Genomic DNA, 16022 nt, shown 5'->3' on the forward strand with positions numbered 1-16022 from the left:
TGAACCAAAGCAAGGAACCAAGGAGCAGCTAATAGCTGAGGGAGACTTGTTTGCAAGGAAAAGAGTTAATGCTACTAAATTGAAAGCATTAGTGTGAAACTCAAACAAAGCCAACACCACCACCATTCAAAGACACATCTAACCACGCTGGTTATGATTCAGGCCCAAAAAAAAAATCACTTTATGGGTTTGTGAATCATTTATGTACTCTTTTTCCCTTGGTTTGTTTTTTTCACAATGGATTTTCCAAACAAAGGTTTTTAAAGAGGTCAAATGATTCACAATATCATTGACCCATTTTTGTGATCTTCCTCAAGCCCAGCAAGCCCATTTCGTGGAGTAAAAAAGATCAAGGGTTCTTAGTTTAAATTTCAAACTCTAGTTATTTCTTTTGCTTATTTTCGAGAAGAGTTAATGCTCTTCATGCATGTGTTCTGTTTTTTCTATTTAAGCTCTTTGTGTTATTCTTTGTCACTTATCCTGTATTGGATCATCAAAATTTTATCAAATAAAATTTTCTTCTCTTATCAAAACTGGATGAAATTCTCTTATCTCTTGAGAGTGATTCGTTGCTTGTGCAGCAACTTTATCATCTCTCTTCTCAAACAGATATTTGTCTTATCTTGAGAGTGATTTACTGCTTGTGCAGCATCTTTAACAACCTGATCTATTCATCTCTTCAAACATAAGTCTATTTTGCAAACTTCTGTCTCTATTCGATGCCTTACTGATATGTTCATAAAATGCATCATCTAGCTTGCATATTTTATTCCAAATCATGTCTTATTTCATGCATTTTGGGTCTTTATGCATTGTTTTAGGACTTAGAAGGTTGCATTAGGTCCAAGTGAGTCTTTGCATGGTTTGGAGTCTTTAAAGAGGTACTTTGGAGGCTTTTGGAGTGGAAGAAGTGAAACCAGGTCAGGAAATGGAGTTTGGAGGATCAGAAATGGTGGACATGGTGTTTTGGAACCTATCGGCAAAGCCATGTACTGCAAGCAACAGGTTCTCGGCCAAAAACGTTTACCGGGTGATCTTTCTCGGCCAAATGTTGTACCGGCCGAGGAGATTATCGGCTAAAAATTTAGGCCGAGAGAGTTGAGTTTTTATCGGCTAATAGTTTTACTGCAGCAACCATTTATCGGCTAAAACTATCGCACAGTACATGAGCCCTTGGCTAAAACCTGTTGTGCCAATACATCTCAAAGATCACTCGTCCGGGGAACCTTTCCGTCCGATTCAGCTTCCAAGGTATTCAGAAAAGTTGTAGAGCATTGAGTCATGGTTCCATAACAGTTGAAATTAGTAGATTCGAAGTAGTGAGCTGGGAGTTATGGCCAACAGAAGACATACATGTCTCGCTTCCATTCCAGACCGATCCGATTTTCTTCAAAGATTACGCAAGACGATGCCCTTCCAGACCGATTCAGTTTCTGGGGACTGCATCAAAATTCAAGAACTTTTAGTCTTATTTCTGGAAAGCTTTATATAATCAGATTTGGAGCTCTGAGCTGGGAGATAACGCAATCGGAGAGAACATGGGTTCTGAGACCTTTTCCAGAGCATTCTGGTGCACTTCAAAGATCGACTGTCCGGGAGACCTTCCTCTCCTCAGATACAGATGGTCCCTTCACTAAAATTGGAGCTGAGTGCTGTCTTTCACCTGGAGTTTGAAGATTGGGATTCTGAGTACTGAGCAGAAAGTTTTAATGGTTTAAGTGCGGAGAGATTCCTGGCACCGCTAGGAAGACTGGCCTCGCGGTGTTGGACATACTTTGAGGATTTCATACTTTGACCCTGACACCGAGGTCCACACCGAGATATCCTAGCACGAAGTAGGTTGAGCCTTGCACCAATCCTCTTCACTATTCACACCGAGCAGATTCATCTAGGTGTGCTCTCTGGTGTAAATCTCACAGAAGTTCTGCTCATTTTACACCGGCCTCAACATCGGCTAGATTCATCCCGGTGCTAGCTCCATTGTCCAAGTTTTATCCACAACACCGAGATCAACACCGGTCATATGGATCTCGGTGTCAGCTCACACGCCCAAGACAAGCTTCAAGACATCACAACATCGGCGAGAGCACCGGACAAATGCATCCTGGTGTAGTAGTGTTCGCGTTTTTAAGAGTTTTCTTTCTAGGTCAACACCTGGTTTGTCCCGGGTTGACCCGGAGATTAGGGAACTAGTATAAATGCTTTTTAGTGTTTTACCCTTAGGAGAATCTCATTTTTCCCTTAAGCGTTTTGCCTATTTTGTGTTAAGAACTCCTTGAAGAGAGATATCTCCATTTCTTCTTAAATCAAAAGAGTTTGAGAGCTTTAATTATCTTTCAATCATCATTTCATCATCATCTATCCATCTTCTATCATTTCTCATCATCTAATCATTCTTATCTACCCATCTTGCAAAGGATCAAGGGAGATAATCATGATTAGTGAGTAGTCACCTCAATTAAGTTCTAGATATGTAGGTTAGGGTGCTTAAGGGGTTTGATTAAGCTAGCTTAGGACCAGATTCATGCATCTTTTTTCTTGTTTAGCTGTTCTAAGGCTAGATCCCTGATAATCACTTGGGTCTAGATCATAAGCATTTCATACACCAAAAGTGTTTGATGAAATGCTTGAACCAAGCTAATTCAAGAGTCTTGATTCACATGGGAATGGTGTTTTGAGCTTAGATGGTATATCAGGATTGGTTTCTAATGCATTTCTTTCATTTGTTTCTCTAATGATGATTGGGTATGAACTATGTTTGAGATTGTGTTTTGATGGTTGAGAAAGATTGGAACTTGTATTGAATCCTGAGCTTCTTAGATCATTTATCACCTTGTTCATTAGCTGCTTAGTTAAATCCTGAAAGCACCCTAGCCAACTATCATATCTAGAGCTCTATACTTCATCATATCATATTCATCATCATCGTTTAGTGTCTTTGCTTGCTTAGTTTGCATATTAATCTTGTTTAGTCTTGTTTTAGCTTTCTTGTTTACCTTTGTTACTTGTTTAAAACCAAAAACAGTTCATCTTGCTTGAATTAAGTGGAAACTTGCATTGACTAGTGCTTAATCTCACCTAATATGGATTGATACCTTCTATACTGCAACTATAGAGGGATTGATAACCCATTAAGAGCCTTAAAACTCTTACTTATCACTTACAAGCTTCTTTGTACCAATCCTTGGGAGGATCACATCAAGTGGTATCAGATCACACTTAGAAGCTTCTTTGGTATTCTCTATCCTTTCTCATCTATTCATCTTCTTAATCTCGTGTCCGCATCTATTTATCTTTTTAAATTCGTGTCTGCATCTGTTCATCTTCTATTTTTGTTTTTGTTCTCTGCAGGAAAAGAAAACCCATAAAAAATATTTTTTTTCTTTAGATCTGTTTAGTTTGCATCACTTTCGCAAAAATCTAAGTGTTCTTCACCTGTTGTGTATCAAAAATCATATGTTATCATTTTGTCTCTTCAACTTCCATGATCATATTTCATCATCGGCCATCTCTGTGTTTGTTTAAAAATCAACCAATCATATTATAGGAATTTTGATTTTGTGTGGCACACAAAGAGTCACTCTTGCATTTTCATATATTGCAAAAACTAGTTAGTGGTTTTGTTTTCTGCTTTGTTTTTCAGGTCACAATGAATGAAGAGAAAGGGGACAACAACAACAATAGCAAAAAACTCTTTATGAGGTTCTGTGTGATGTATTACCAATGGAGGCTGGTCATATCCTCCTGACCATGGCAATCAGATAGAAGGGTGATACACGATGGGTTCACCAACAATCATTCATTTGTGTTCAAAGGCCAGAAAACAACTTTGGTTCCTTTGACGCCTCAGGAGGTTTTCCAAGACCAGGTTCAGCTCAAACAGAAGGAAAAACCATCGGCCAAATCCACAAACTTCTTTCTCAAGGCTGGTGATGTTAAAAGAGCTTTATCTACTAAGCAGTCGGTTTTGCTATTTGTTTTTAAAGATTGTCTTGCGAGTATGACTAACCTATACCGGTATTACGGAGTGAGATGACAGGACTTTTGCAGGATTATAAAGATGTATTTCCAGAAGACCAACCAAAGGAATTACCACCAGTGCGAGGCATAGAGCACCAGATAGACTTTGTGCCTGGAGCCTCATTACCAAACCGCCTTGCTTATCGAACTAACCCTATAGAAACCAAAGAACTTCAAAGACAGGTCAATGAACTTATAGAGAAGGGTCACATCCAGGAAAGCATGAGTCCTTGTGTTGTTCCAGTGCTCCTAGTACCAAAGAAGGATGGAAGCTGGCGTATATGTGTTGATTTTCGAGCAATTAACAACATCACGGTTAAGTATAGACATCCTATCCCTAGAATTGATGATATGCTTGATGAGTTGCATGGTTCTAGTATATTTTCTAAGATAGATCTTAAAAGCGGTTATCATCAGATTAGGATGAAAGAAGGAGATGAATGCCATAAGAAGGAGATTTAAAACAAAGCATGGTTTATATGAATAGTTAGTAATGCCATTTTATCTAACAAATGCACCAATTACCTTCATGAGACTGATGAATCATGTTCTTAGAGAATTCATGAGTGTATTTGTAGTTCTATTTTGATGACATTCTGGTTTATAGCAAAAGTCTAGAAGATCATATCATGCATTTAAAATCGGTTCTAGATGTTCATAGGAAGGAAAACATATTTGCTAATTTCAAGAAATGCACATTTTGCACCGATAGTCTTGTGTTTCTAGGTTTTGTTGTGAATGCAGGGGGAATTAAAGTAGATGAAGAAAAGGTGAAAGCCATTAGAGAATGGCCAAGACCAAAAACCGTTGGTGAAGTAAGGAGTTTCCACGGTTTAGCCGGATTCTATAGGAGGTTTGTGAAGGATTTCAGCACTCTGGCTGCTCCCCTGACAGAGATCATCAAGAAAGACGTAGGGTTCAAGTGAGAACAAGCACAAAAGGGGGCATTCCAGACCTTAAAGGATAAGCTAACCAATGCTCCCCTCTAAGTTCTTCCTGATTTTCTTAAAAATTTTGAAATCGAATGTGATGCCTCTGGAATAGGAATTGGTGCTGTTTTGCTGCAGAATAAGAAGCCAATAGCCTTCTTCAGTGAGAAACTCGGAGGTGCTACTTGGAATAACCCCACTTATGACAAGGAACTTTATGCATTGGTCCGAGCTTTACAAACATGGCAACATTATCTTTGGCCCAAATATTTTGGTATTCATACTGATCATGAGTCCCTCAAGTATCTCAAAGGGCAACATAAACTCAACAAACGACATGCCAGGTGGGTAGAGTTCATCGAGACATTCCCATATGTCATCAAATACAAACAAGGTAAAGACAATGTTGTAGCCGATGCGTTGTCTCGCAGGTATGTTTTACTTTCCACTCTTGATGCAAAGCTCTTAGGTTTTGAACAACTTAAATATATGTATGCGTCTGATCCTGAGTTCAAAGAAGTTTATCAGTCTTGTGAAAAGTTTGCTAAAGATCATTATTTTAGACAAGACGGGTTCCTCTTCTCTGATAACCGGCTTTGCATTTCTAACTGTTCTATCCGAGATTTGTTAGTTAGGGAAGCTCATGGTGGCGGACTCATGGGGCATTTTGGTGTCACCAAAACCCTGAAAATCATGTAAGATCACTTCTATTGGCCCCATATGAAGAGAGATGTTGAGAGAATCTGTGCTGATGTGTAACTTGTAAAGAAGCAAAATCCAAATTTCAACCGCACGGTTTGTAGACTCCTTTACCTATTCCTGAGCATCCTTGGGTTGACATTTCTATGGATTTTGTTCTTGGTTTTCCTAGGACTAGAACAGGAAGAGATTCTATCTTTGTCGTTGTAGATAGATTCTCTAAGATGGCACACTTCATTGCTTGCAACAAAACTGATGATGCTTCGCATATTGCTAGTTTGTTCTTTAAAGAAGTTGTTTCCTTGCATGGAATGCCTAAGTCTATTGTTTAAGATAGAGACACTAAGTTTCTAAGATTTTTTTGGAAAACCTTATGGTCTAGACTAGGAATGAAGCTTGTGTTTTCAACTACTTGTCATCCACAAACTGATGGGTAAACTGAGGTAGTTAATAGAACTTTATCCACACTATTGCGTGCATTAGTTAAAAATAATCTTAAGTCTTGGGAAGATTGTTTGCGTCATGTTGAGTTTGCATATAATCACTCCATGCATTCTGCTTCGAAATTCTCCCCATTCCAAATTGTGTATGGTTTTAATCCCTTATCGCCATTGGATCTAACCCTTTTGTCTTTAAGTGAAAGAACAAACCTGGATGGCAACACAAGAGCTGAAGTTATTAAACAGATCCATCAGAAAGCAAGGGAAAACATTGAGGAAAATACAAAGCAGTATGTCCACAAAGCAAATAAGAACCAACAAGAGGTTATTTTTGAAGAAGGAGATCAAGTATGGGTTCATCTTAGGAAAGAAAGATTCCCAGCTGAGAGGAAGTCTAAACTCATGCCTAGGATCGATGGTCCCTTTAAAGTCATAAGGAGAATTGGCGACAATGCTTATCAACTCAACCTGCAAGGCAAGTATAATGTGAGTTCAAGTTTCTATGTTTCTGATTTAGTTCCTTATTTGCAGATGATCCAGATTTGAGTTCAAATCCTTTTCAAGAGGAGGGGGATGATGCGATCATGGAAAGCTTACTTGAACCAGAGCTTGGAGACAAGGAACTTGTAGCTAAAGAGCTTGAACCTGAGGAAGCATTGCAAGTAGCAAACGGCCCAATGACTTGAGCCAAGTCTAGGAGACTCAAAGAAGCCGTTAACAACATCATCATACAACCAATTTCAAAGGGAAAAGAGTATAATTCAAACACTCTTGTTGTGATCCAAGTCTGAGATACTTAGTAGACTTGTGATCCAACTTTATACTCTTTTTCCCCATCATTAGTTTTGTTCCAATTGGTTTTCTAGTGAAGGGTTTTTAATGAGGCAGAGTTGGATCACTTAAGCATCTAAGTCCACTAAGTCCAGCCCAAAAGAGTCGGCCATGAGGAGGAGCGTATGGAAGCATTTGAATTCCAACTTAGACAGCTTGCACTTGTAATTTTTCAGACATGTTTATTGCTTTGGCCGAGACTCTCTTCTGCTTCTTTATATTCTCTTGTAATATCATTTGAGAAACCATCTTATCTTTGATCAAAAATCTCTTTCTAAGTTAAGATCAAACCTCTTGTTGGTGTTTAATATCCTTCAAGAACCTCGGTTCTCTTTGACTTGTGAGTCATATCCAGTGAGGAAAATCAAACCAAATTCATCAAAGGTCTTTCCGCAACCTTTGGAGTCTTATCAAGTCCGCACGCCTTGAAACTTTTGTGTTTGCAAGGATTATCAGTTCCAATCCAGTGTTTGAGTGTGATCTAGGGAGAGGATTCTATTGAGAATCGCATCAGTGAAGGTAGCTGCTACAAGTTTTATGGCATTGCTATTAACTGGTGGGATCAGATCACAACAAACCGAAAACGCAATAGAGATCCGCCTAGTGATACTTGGGAAGAGTTGAAAGCACTCATGAGGAAACGCTTTGTCCCTAGTCCGTATCATAGGGAGCTCCACCAGAAGCTAAGGCACTTGACTCAAGGAAATGGCAGTGTAAAAGATTATTTTCAAGAAATGGAATCTTTGATGATCAAGGCTGGTATTGAAGAAGATGAAGAAGCAACCATTGCTAGGTTCTTGAGTGGGCTAAAACGTGAAGTTCAAGACAGAGTGGAGATACAAAGCTATGCTGATCTAGAGGAGATAATCCAAAGAGACCGGAGTGAGCTTGAGTACCAATAGGAATTCACACTAATGGTCAAGATGTTCTTCCAAGGAATTCGAAATGACATCAAGGCTACACTCTGTCTCAGAGGATTTTACGTGGTGACGGATTGTGTAAAGTTCTGCGCAACTCCGTCAAGGGCCTTCCCTCCTCCCCAGTCATATGACTGTGAAGTTAAAACTGATCCGTCAGAAAATATGCGAATTGATTAGAAAATTGTTTTCATAAGGAGTAGAAAAAAAAATCATGTTGCATCTAAGCTTTTTCAATAAAAAAAAAGTTTTGGATTTCAATTCTGGCTTTTTGCCCTTTCTAATAAAGTTATACTCCTTACATCAATAAAAAGAAGTTTCGGTTTTCATTTATTATTTTTTTCGCAACATCCCTTGAACTCTCTCTCTCTCTTTCAAGATTCTGTCTACCACCACTCTATGTTCCTAAAACTAACTTTCATCTGGTATGAAAATCAAACTCGGCATATTCGACCTTGGTGTTTCCACTTCAACATTTTGGCTTTGGTGATAGCATTTTCGGCATTAGTGTTTCTAGCATTGGCGTTCTACTCATTCATGGTGTTCAGACATTTTCCTTTCATTTGATCTTAAGCTTTTCATTTGTTTTCACAGTTTTCTTCCCAATGATTTGGGGACGAATCATCTTCAAGGAAGAAAGACTGTGATATTCTGATTTTCGGTCTAGAAAAATCAGTATTTTTTTACTTTTAATTTCTGGTTAAGTTGACTTAATTATCCTCCGGAATATTCACACAGAGATTTCCTTTTTATTTTATTTGCAACCAAAAGATTATCTTTTTATTCTTATTCTCGTAATCTTTTTCAGATATCTTGTATTTTTATTTCTGATAATTTTTTTCTTTCTAACAAATAATTCATCTATAATATCTATCTCATTATTTCAAGAGATAAGTACCATTATAAAAATTTTTTTTAAGTGTTTTATATCCACTATAGACACTAAAGTGTTTTGGTACACTTATCTCCTACTTTTCCCTACTGTATTGACTTGTTTTTACCATTACACCCCTTTCTCCAATTTCTAGTTACTTTTTACCTTTTTCTCTCTCTTCTTTCCACTTTATCTTCAAACTCTGTTCTTTTATTTATTCATCTCATGTGTATTCATATAGATATATATATCCACGTATGCTATATTGACATGATACGCATGTGTATCCATATAATTGCGTCCACGTTTACGCAACTATATAGATACGCATGTGTTATATTGATAGACGATACTATATGCACGTGGATATGCATGTGTATCCATATAATTGTATCTACGTATACAAAACAATGGGTATCAATGTATAAAAGAAAAAAATTATTATTCAAATTGTAAAAATGATTGTTCGATTATTTTATAATAAGAGAAAAATAAAGAAAACAAAACAATTGGAATGTGTGATATTATTGTAATAATAAATAAAAAGAAAATCAGGATAAGTAATTATGTGTTGATGAAAAGGGTTTTTTAAAGATTTTTTTTTTGCAAAACTGACAAAAGTATCTTTAGTGGATATTAAAACTTAAAAATGTCTATAGTGGACATTAAATCTCTAAAAGTGTCTCAAAAGGTAATGCATTCTTATTTAATCTCTCTTTTCTAATAAACCTTAGCTTTTTTCTCTTCTTTGTGTATCTATGTCTCTCTTCCCTTGCTGCGTCTTTCTCTCTCCTTTCCGTGAAACCCTAACCACCTCGAGATATCTTTCCTCCTATTTCGCCGAAATCTTCTATGGATTCTGGTGATGAGATTTCCTCCTTTCTATCTCCTCCATATGTACCAAGGTGAGGACTTCTTGTCCTTCACTCTCTTTCAAAAGCGTGTTTTAATTAGTCTTTTCTTAAATCAAAACTCTTTTCTGCTAAGCAAGCTAATTGATCTGTTTAGATTTATGGTTTGTTTTCCAATTCTATTATATATACCATTATAAATATCTCTTTATATCTGTTGTTAGATCTGATATTAGGGTTTATGAATTATGCTGTTTGTTGCTTGATTCACATGTTTTGGAATATTGACATGAGATCTTCGAAACCCTAAAACATGGTGATTGAGTTATATGTATTGTGATCTCTAGATTCCAATTCATATAAATTGGTTGAATCCTGAGTGAGTGACAGTCTTGAATCTAGATTGATGAGAATAATGAGAATGATGAATGACGAGAATGATGAATGATGAGAATGATGAAGTTGTAAACCGGTATTGTGTGGAGTAATGTGTTAGAACTGATAGGTGTCCATCATAGGCAATCTCTGTGGTGCAAATATTGTTTGCTGGGGCTGAGATATATGTCTATAGGCGTCATCAGTTCTCAAGCCCGGAGGTTACCTCAAGAAGGCCGATTCGTCTGGTCCTTCGGGAAGGTGGGGTCGGGTGTCGAGTAAGTGAAGTGTTCACGAGTCACAGCCTTTTGGGAGGTGGAGTCATAGCTTGTGTTGTGGTGAAATGGGGATCAAAGTGAATTGTTTGTGTGGATCCCAATTGTGTGTGCTTGTTTTATGATTAGACTTTTATAATAGTTAACTCGTGTAATTGCTTGGAAGTGAACTGTGAGTCTCATTAAGACTCATCCTCACTGAGTAATGCCCATTACTCACCTCCTCCTCTTCCCTTGTTCCTTTTAGTTTAGCAAGATCAGAAATGTTTTATATTTTTGATTGTGACTCCTGGCGATTTTATGTGCTCACCAATGAAGCCAAACCGGGAGACTTAACCATTGGAGGTTAGTCTGCCGAGCTAACATGCCTGATTTTTGGTTCTCTCTTGAGACCCGAGATAGGAATGTTACATAAACCTCGTCGGTTCTGTTCACTAAAGAAACACATTATTCACATCTAGCTGCCTTATATTCTATAAGCAACGAACATGTTCTAGAACCAATCACACCGTTGTCAATTTGATTACTGGGCTATAAGTCTCTAAATAATCGTGCCACCAGCCTTACATTATACCTGTCAAGGTCACCATTAGGAAGATACTTTAGAGTAAAGTTCACTTTGTAAGAATAACATTTTGATTCAGTGAAGTTGGAACCAAATCAAAAGTACCATTCTGAGCTACAATAGTATAGTCCAAAAACATCGCAGTTTTCCACTTTTCATCTCTCAAGGCTTGATACACAATGATGGGAATTAAAGGTTTACTAGAAACCGCGAGGAAAAATTTTGATTTTTGTTTGGTGATTTTTATTTTTGGCTCGGTTGGTTGATATCTTTACCGCTAATTTTTTCAGTTTAGTTTAATGGTGCAAATGGTGGTGAGTGAGAGAAATGAGAGGAATAATGATAAATAGAAAAAACTATAAGTAGAATTAGACATTTTTCCTCTAAAGTTTTCCTCTCTCTTTTCTAAAGGAACAGTTTCTGATGAAATTAGGCTTATTTTCCACTTTTTTGGTGGGATCTAGTATAATTTGGAACTAGGTAAATTTAAGCTAAATGTTGGTTTTTTAAAGGAACCGATTTGCTGGTTTTCAGATGTCAAATACAATGATGTAGAATTCTTTCTCATAGTTTCCGCTTCTACTTATCATTCAGGCTCATGCTATTTGAGCAGATGCCTTGTAAGATTTGTTAAATAACAAATGGTTTGAGCAGATGCCATCCCCACGGTCTGATACATGTTCTATATTTTCTAATATAAAAATTGATTTGAGATGAGATGTCTTTCTTTTCAGACAGAACAATAATATTAATCAGTAAATTAACGTAGTAGCTGATATAAATACTAAAATCTCACTTCCGTTCATCAATAAAAACTGCCATTTTCTAGTCCAATGGAGCCATTAGCCGCTTGCAAGATCAAGTCCTTGAGGAATCTTCCCAGGATAGTTTGTGGCCTCTGCAAAATCAGTCCCTGTCTTCCTACACACCCAACAGCACAAGTACATTTTCAAATATTACATCTATTCTACCACAATTTATTGCCATTTTCTTACCCTTGATCCACGATAACCATTGAACGAAGCTCGCAATTGTTGAAGCTGAAAAATGTTTCAGAGTTTCATTAGTAAACAGTGTTTGCAATTTTTGAAGTTACACAAGGTTTTTGTTTTAAGCTCTCTTACTGTATAGACAATTCTTCCTTTATTTCATCGATACAATCCTTTCCGAAAGAGCTCAAGACACCATGCAAGAAGCCACTGTGAGATACAATTGCAATCTCCGTTTCTTTCCTCGTCCATAGCCTTCAAAAAGCAAATGGCTTAGAGTTTTTAAACCAATGGTAAATTAGTAACTAAACAAGAACTAAAATGTATTCAGGATCCAATGGATCTCACCAGTTGATGAACTCTATACCTCTAGCTGCAACTTCTTTCAGGCTCTCTCTTGGACTCGGCTTCCACAAAACATCCTTGTCGCTTTCAATCTAATACCATAGAAGCAACCATAAGAATCTTTCTAACATTATGGCGACACAAAAAAGGCATCCGTAGAGATATTGATATGTAACCCATATGGTGTTCTTACAGTTGAGAAATCGATTGCAGGAAACAAAGCCTTGTACTCTGTGACACTTCTTCGCCTATCACAAGGATGATCACCCTGTGTTCATAAAAAAAACTTTAAAATATTTATCGATCTTAGCTTATTACTAACTCCATAATTAGTTATGTACCATAGTTTCTCTGCATAGCTCAACAGCTAGAAAAGGTGGGCTATTTAAGCTTGAAATCGCAGGACGGTGACTGCTCCCAGCGTTGACTATCATTAGCGGTGTTGCATCCGCTCCATTAGTATCTTCTTCGCCTCCAAAAGCACCAACAGCTGTTTGAATCGTTCTACATTTGAAACGGTCGTAAAATTGTAACATTGTTAGTAGTTTCAGTTGCTATATAACCCCAAAGCAAAAGATCTTATAAACTTTTTCAGCACAAAATTGTAACATTGTTAAAGTTGCTACAATTGTTTCAAACACTTGTTTGTGGAGACAAAACTTAAAGATATGTCGACAAAAAAAAAAAAAAAAAAACAAAAAAAAAACTTAAAGATATAAATCACATTTGTCATGGATATTTGTGAATGGGTAAAATTATCCGTTCTAATTGTCCATTTAATTGTGTTCCTAATATGAACTACAGTAGATAAATAATTATGACAAAAAAGGAAACAAAACACTAATATTTTTATATATTATGTTTGCAAAATGTAAATGGAAATGAAATTCTCCTTAATTTCGTTTGCTTTTGTAGGTTGTAGTTAAACATTTGGGGAATAAGAAACGTTTACCGAAGCAAAGGGGAAACAATGACAAGTTCAATCTTGTTTAAAAGTTGAGTTTCTAAAACATGGTTCCGTAGATTATCCACCTGCCATAGATAGTGATGATGATCAGCATCGTACTAGAGCACTAAAATTAAGATCAGAACAGAGATATACCTGTTGCCAACCAAGAGGGGTCAGATGAGCATCAAAATAGTTCTCAGAAGAGTAAGCACTATGGTCTTTTTCTCCAGCCACATTATGAATCCCCTGCGCATGTCTCACCTTTATATAAACAAACAAAATAAAACACATCAGAAAACTTGTCAAGAGAATTTGAACCACATATCTATGGATCAATTTGTACGAACCAGGTGAATAGTTTTGCAATGATGAAGTGGGTAAAGACCTATGCCTTTGTCCATGGCTAATCAGATCAGAATCTCATAGAAATCGATGTTACCTTGAGGATGAATTATAATTAAAAGGAGGAGAGAAAGATGCTAAACCGACGGATCCTCCACTTTCTATAAATTATTTATTTTCTTGAAAAAGGAAGAAACGAGGAGACTACTGAGATTGAGATCTGGCCTTGACCAAGCCCAGAAGATCCGTTACTTAGCTTTTCGGTTTATTTTCTTATTGGCATATTCCATCATGACCGGCCCATGGCATAGCCCGAATAGGCCATGGCATAGAGCCCAAACGTTTTTTCTGTCATAATTTAATATTAAATTTTTAATATACTTTTAAAAAAGGATTCAGTAAGTGTATATCCAAATAGCCAATATGTGTTAAAAATATTGCCATGAAGATTTGGTATTTAGTTTTTTGGAAATTTTGCCACCAATTGGATGAAAATGCTCTTTCCACCAAACTTACCAATCTAAACAGTCTATACAATTTTATATTATTTTTTTCTAACCAAATATTTTTATCTTATTTATTTGATATATTACGTTAATTTTATATTAGTAACTAATTTAATTTTAAATACTATTAAAAACATATATTTTATTTCTCATCTACCATGGTTTGAATTTTTAAATCTAACAAAAATATATATTGTAGGCATGAATAGTGTGACATTTCAAGAATCTCATTAAGGACAATTCCGATTTTCTGCGATCAGACATAAGGTTATCTCTTCCACTCTATAAATAAATGGAGCTTGTGGCAGAGAGAAGACAGAGAGATCATAGCGGTGAAGCCCTGCCGGAGTCAAGCTTGAGAAGGCACTACATCAATCTAGAAGGCTGATCCGACGTGTTCTGCTGTGAGAGATAATAGGTTGGTCAAATCAGATCAGATCGGCATAAAAATTAGTAAGGTTCTTGGATTGCCTAGGACTATAACAGGTAAAGATTCAATCTTTGTTGTTATAGATAGATTCTCTAAGCTGGCACACTTTATTGCTTGCAACAAAACTGATGATGCATCTCATATAGCGAGCCTATTCTTTAAATAGATTGTTCGATTACATGGCATGCCTAGGTTTATTGTATCAGATAGAGACACTAAGTTCCTAAGTTGCTTTTGGAAAACATTGTGGTCTAGACTAGGAACAAAGCTTGTGTTTTCGACTACTTGCCACCCACAAACCAATGGGCAAACTGAAGTAGTTTATATAACTCTATCTACACTTCTGCGAGCATTAATCAAGAAAAATCTTAAGTCTTATAATCTCAAGAAAAATCTACACTTCTCTACCTCACGTTGAGGTTGCATATAATCACTCCATGCATTCTACTTCTAATTTCTCTCCATTTCAAATTGTGTATGGATTTAATTCCTTATATCTGTTGGATCTAACTCCTTTTCCTTTGAGTGAAATAATAAGAATGGATGGCAAGAAAAGGGCTGAAGTTATTAAACAGATCCATCAGAAAGCCAGGGAAAACATTGAGGAGAAGACAAAGTAGTATATATGTCCGAAAAGCAAATAAAAACCGACGAGAGGATATCTTTAAAGAAGGAGATCAAGTATGGGTTCACTTAAGGAAAGAAAGATTTTCAGATAAAATAAATGTCCAAACCCATGCCAAGGATCGATGGTCCTTTCAAAGTCATAAGAAGAATCAGCGAAAATTCTTATCAACTTGACCTGCAAGGTAAGTATAATGTGAGTTCAAGTTTCAATGTTTTTGATTTAGTTCCATTTTTTGCAAATGATCAAGATTTGAGGTCAAATCCTTTTCAAGAGGACGGGGATGACGCGATTGATATGTTCATAATTTGCATCATTTATGTTGCATTTTAGAGTCCAAATCATATTATGCATTTTAGGTCTTTAAGTATTGTTTTAGACCTTAGGGGTTGCATTAGGTCCCAATGAGTTTTTGCATGGTTTGGAGTCATTATCAGGTACTTTTGGAGCTCTTTGGAGCAGAAGAGGTGTAATCAGCAATGGAAAGGTGGAGAAATGGGTCAGAAATGGTGAAAACTGCCTAAAGGTGTTTATTGGCCAAGTTGTGTACTGAAGGAAGCTTTTTCGCGGCTAAAAATCCAACCCGGCAAGTTTTCTCGGCCAAAATCACTATCGGGTGAAGTTTAATCGGCCAAAGTGTTATCGGATGGAATTTTCTCGGCTAAAACCAGCATCGGGTGAAAGCTTATGGGGTGAAGATTTATGCCGAGCAGGATGAGATTTTATCGGCTAAAAAGCTTACCGCGGATTAAGATTCTCGACCATTTTCCTTACCGCGGTATGTATCTCTCGGCCAAAATCTGTTTACGCCGACACACAACAATGATTGACTGTCCGGGGAAGCTTCCGGTCCGAATCAGTTGTCAGGGTCTGCATCAAAGTTGGAGAGGATTGAGTTAGGGTTCCCAAACAATTAGAATTTCTGAATTCGGACCAGTGAGAAGAGAGTTAAGGCCATCAGGAGACACGCCTGTCTCGCATCTGTTTTAAGCCGATCCGATGAGCTTCCGAGATTGCGAGGGACGATGCCTTTCAGGTTAGATTGAGTTGTTAGGGCCTT

General features: G+C 37.1%; 1 protein-coding gene across 1 annotated transcript; it reads right to left on the reverse strand.

The window, feature by feature from the left end:
* Positions 1 to 11468: 11468 nt before the first annotated feature.
* On the reverse strand, positions 11469 to 13553 carry LOC18016398 (phosphoglycerate mutase-like protein). The gene is made up of 9 exons (XM_006402185.2): positions 13407 to 13553; positions 13213 to 13320; positions 13063 to 13142; positions 12452 to 12614; positions 12304 to 12378; positions 12114 to 12202; positions 11901 to 12020; positions 11772 to 11816; positions 11469 to 11697 (listed from the first exon to the last, which is right to left on the reverse strand). Exons 1-9 carry the CDS (start codon positions 13458 to 13460, stop codon positions 11619 to 11621), a joined length of 813 nt encoding a protein of 270 aa, XP_006402248.1. The 5' UTR covers positions 13461 to 13553; the 3' UTR covers positions 11469 to 11618.
* Positions 13554 to 16022: the final 2469 nt, after the last annotated feature.

This window comes from Eutrema salsugineum, unplaced genomic scaffold (genome assembly GCF_000478725.1).
Source record: "Eutrema salsugineum unplaced genomic scaffold, Eutsalg1_0 scaffold_2, whole genome shotgun sequence".
NCBI classification, from domain to species: Eukaryota; Viridiplantae; Streptophyta; class Magnoliopsida; order Brassicales; family Brassicaceae; genus Eutrema; species Eutrema salsugineum.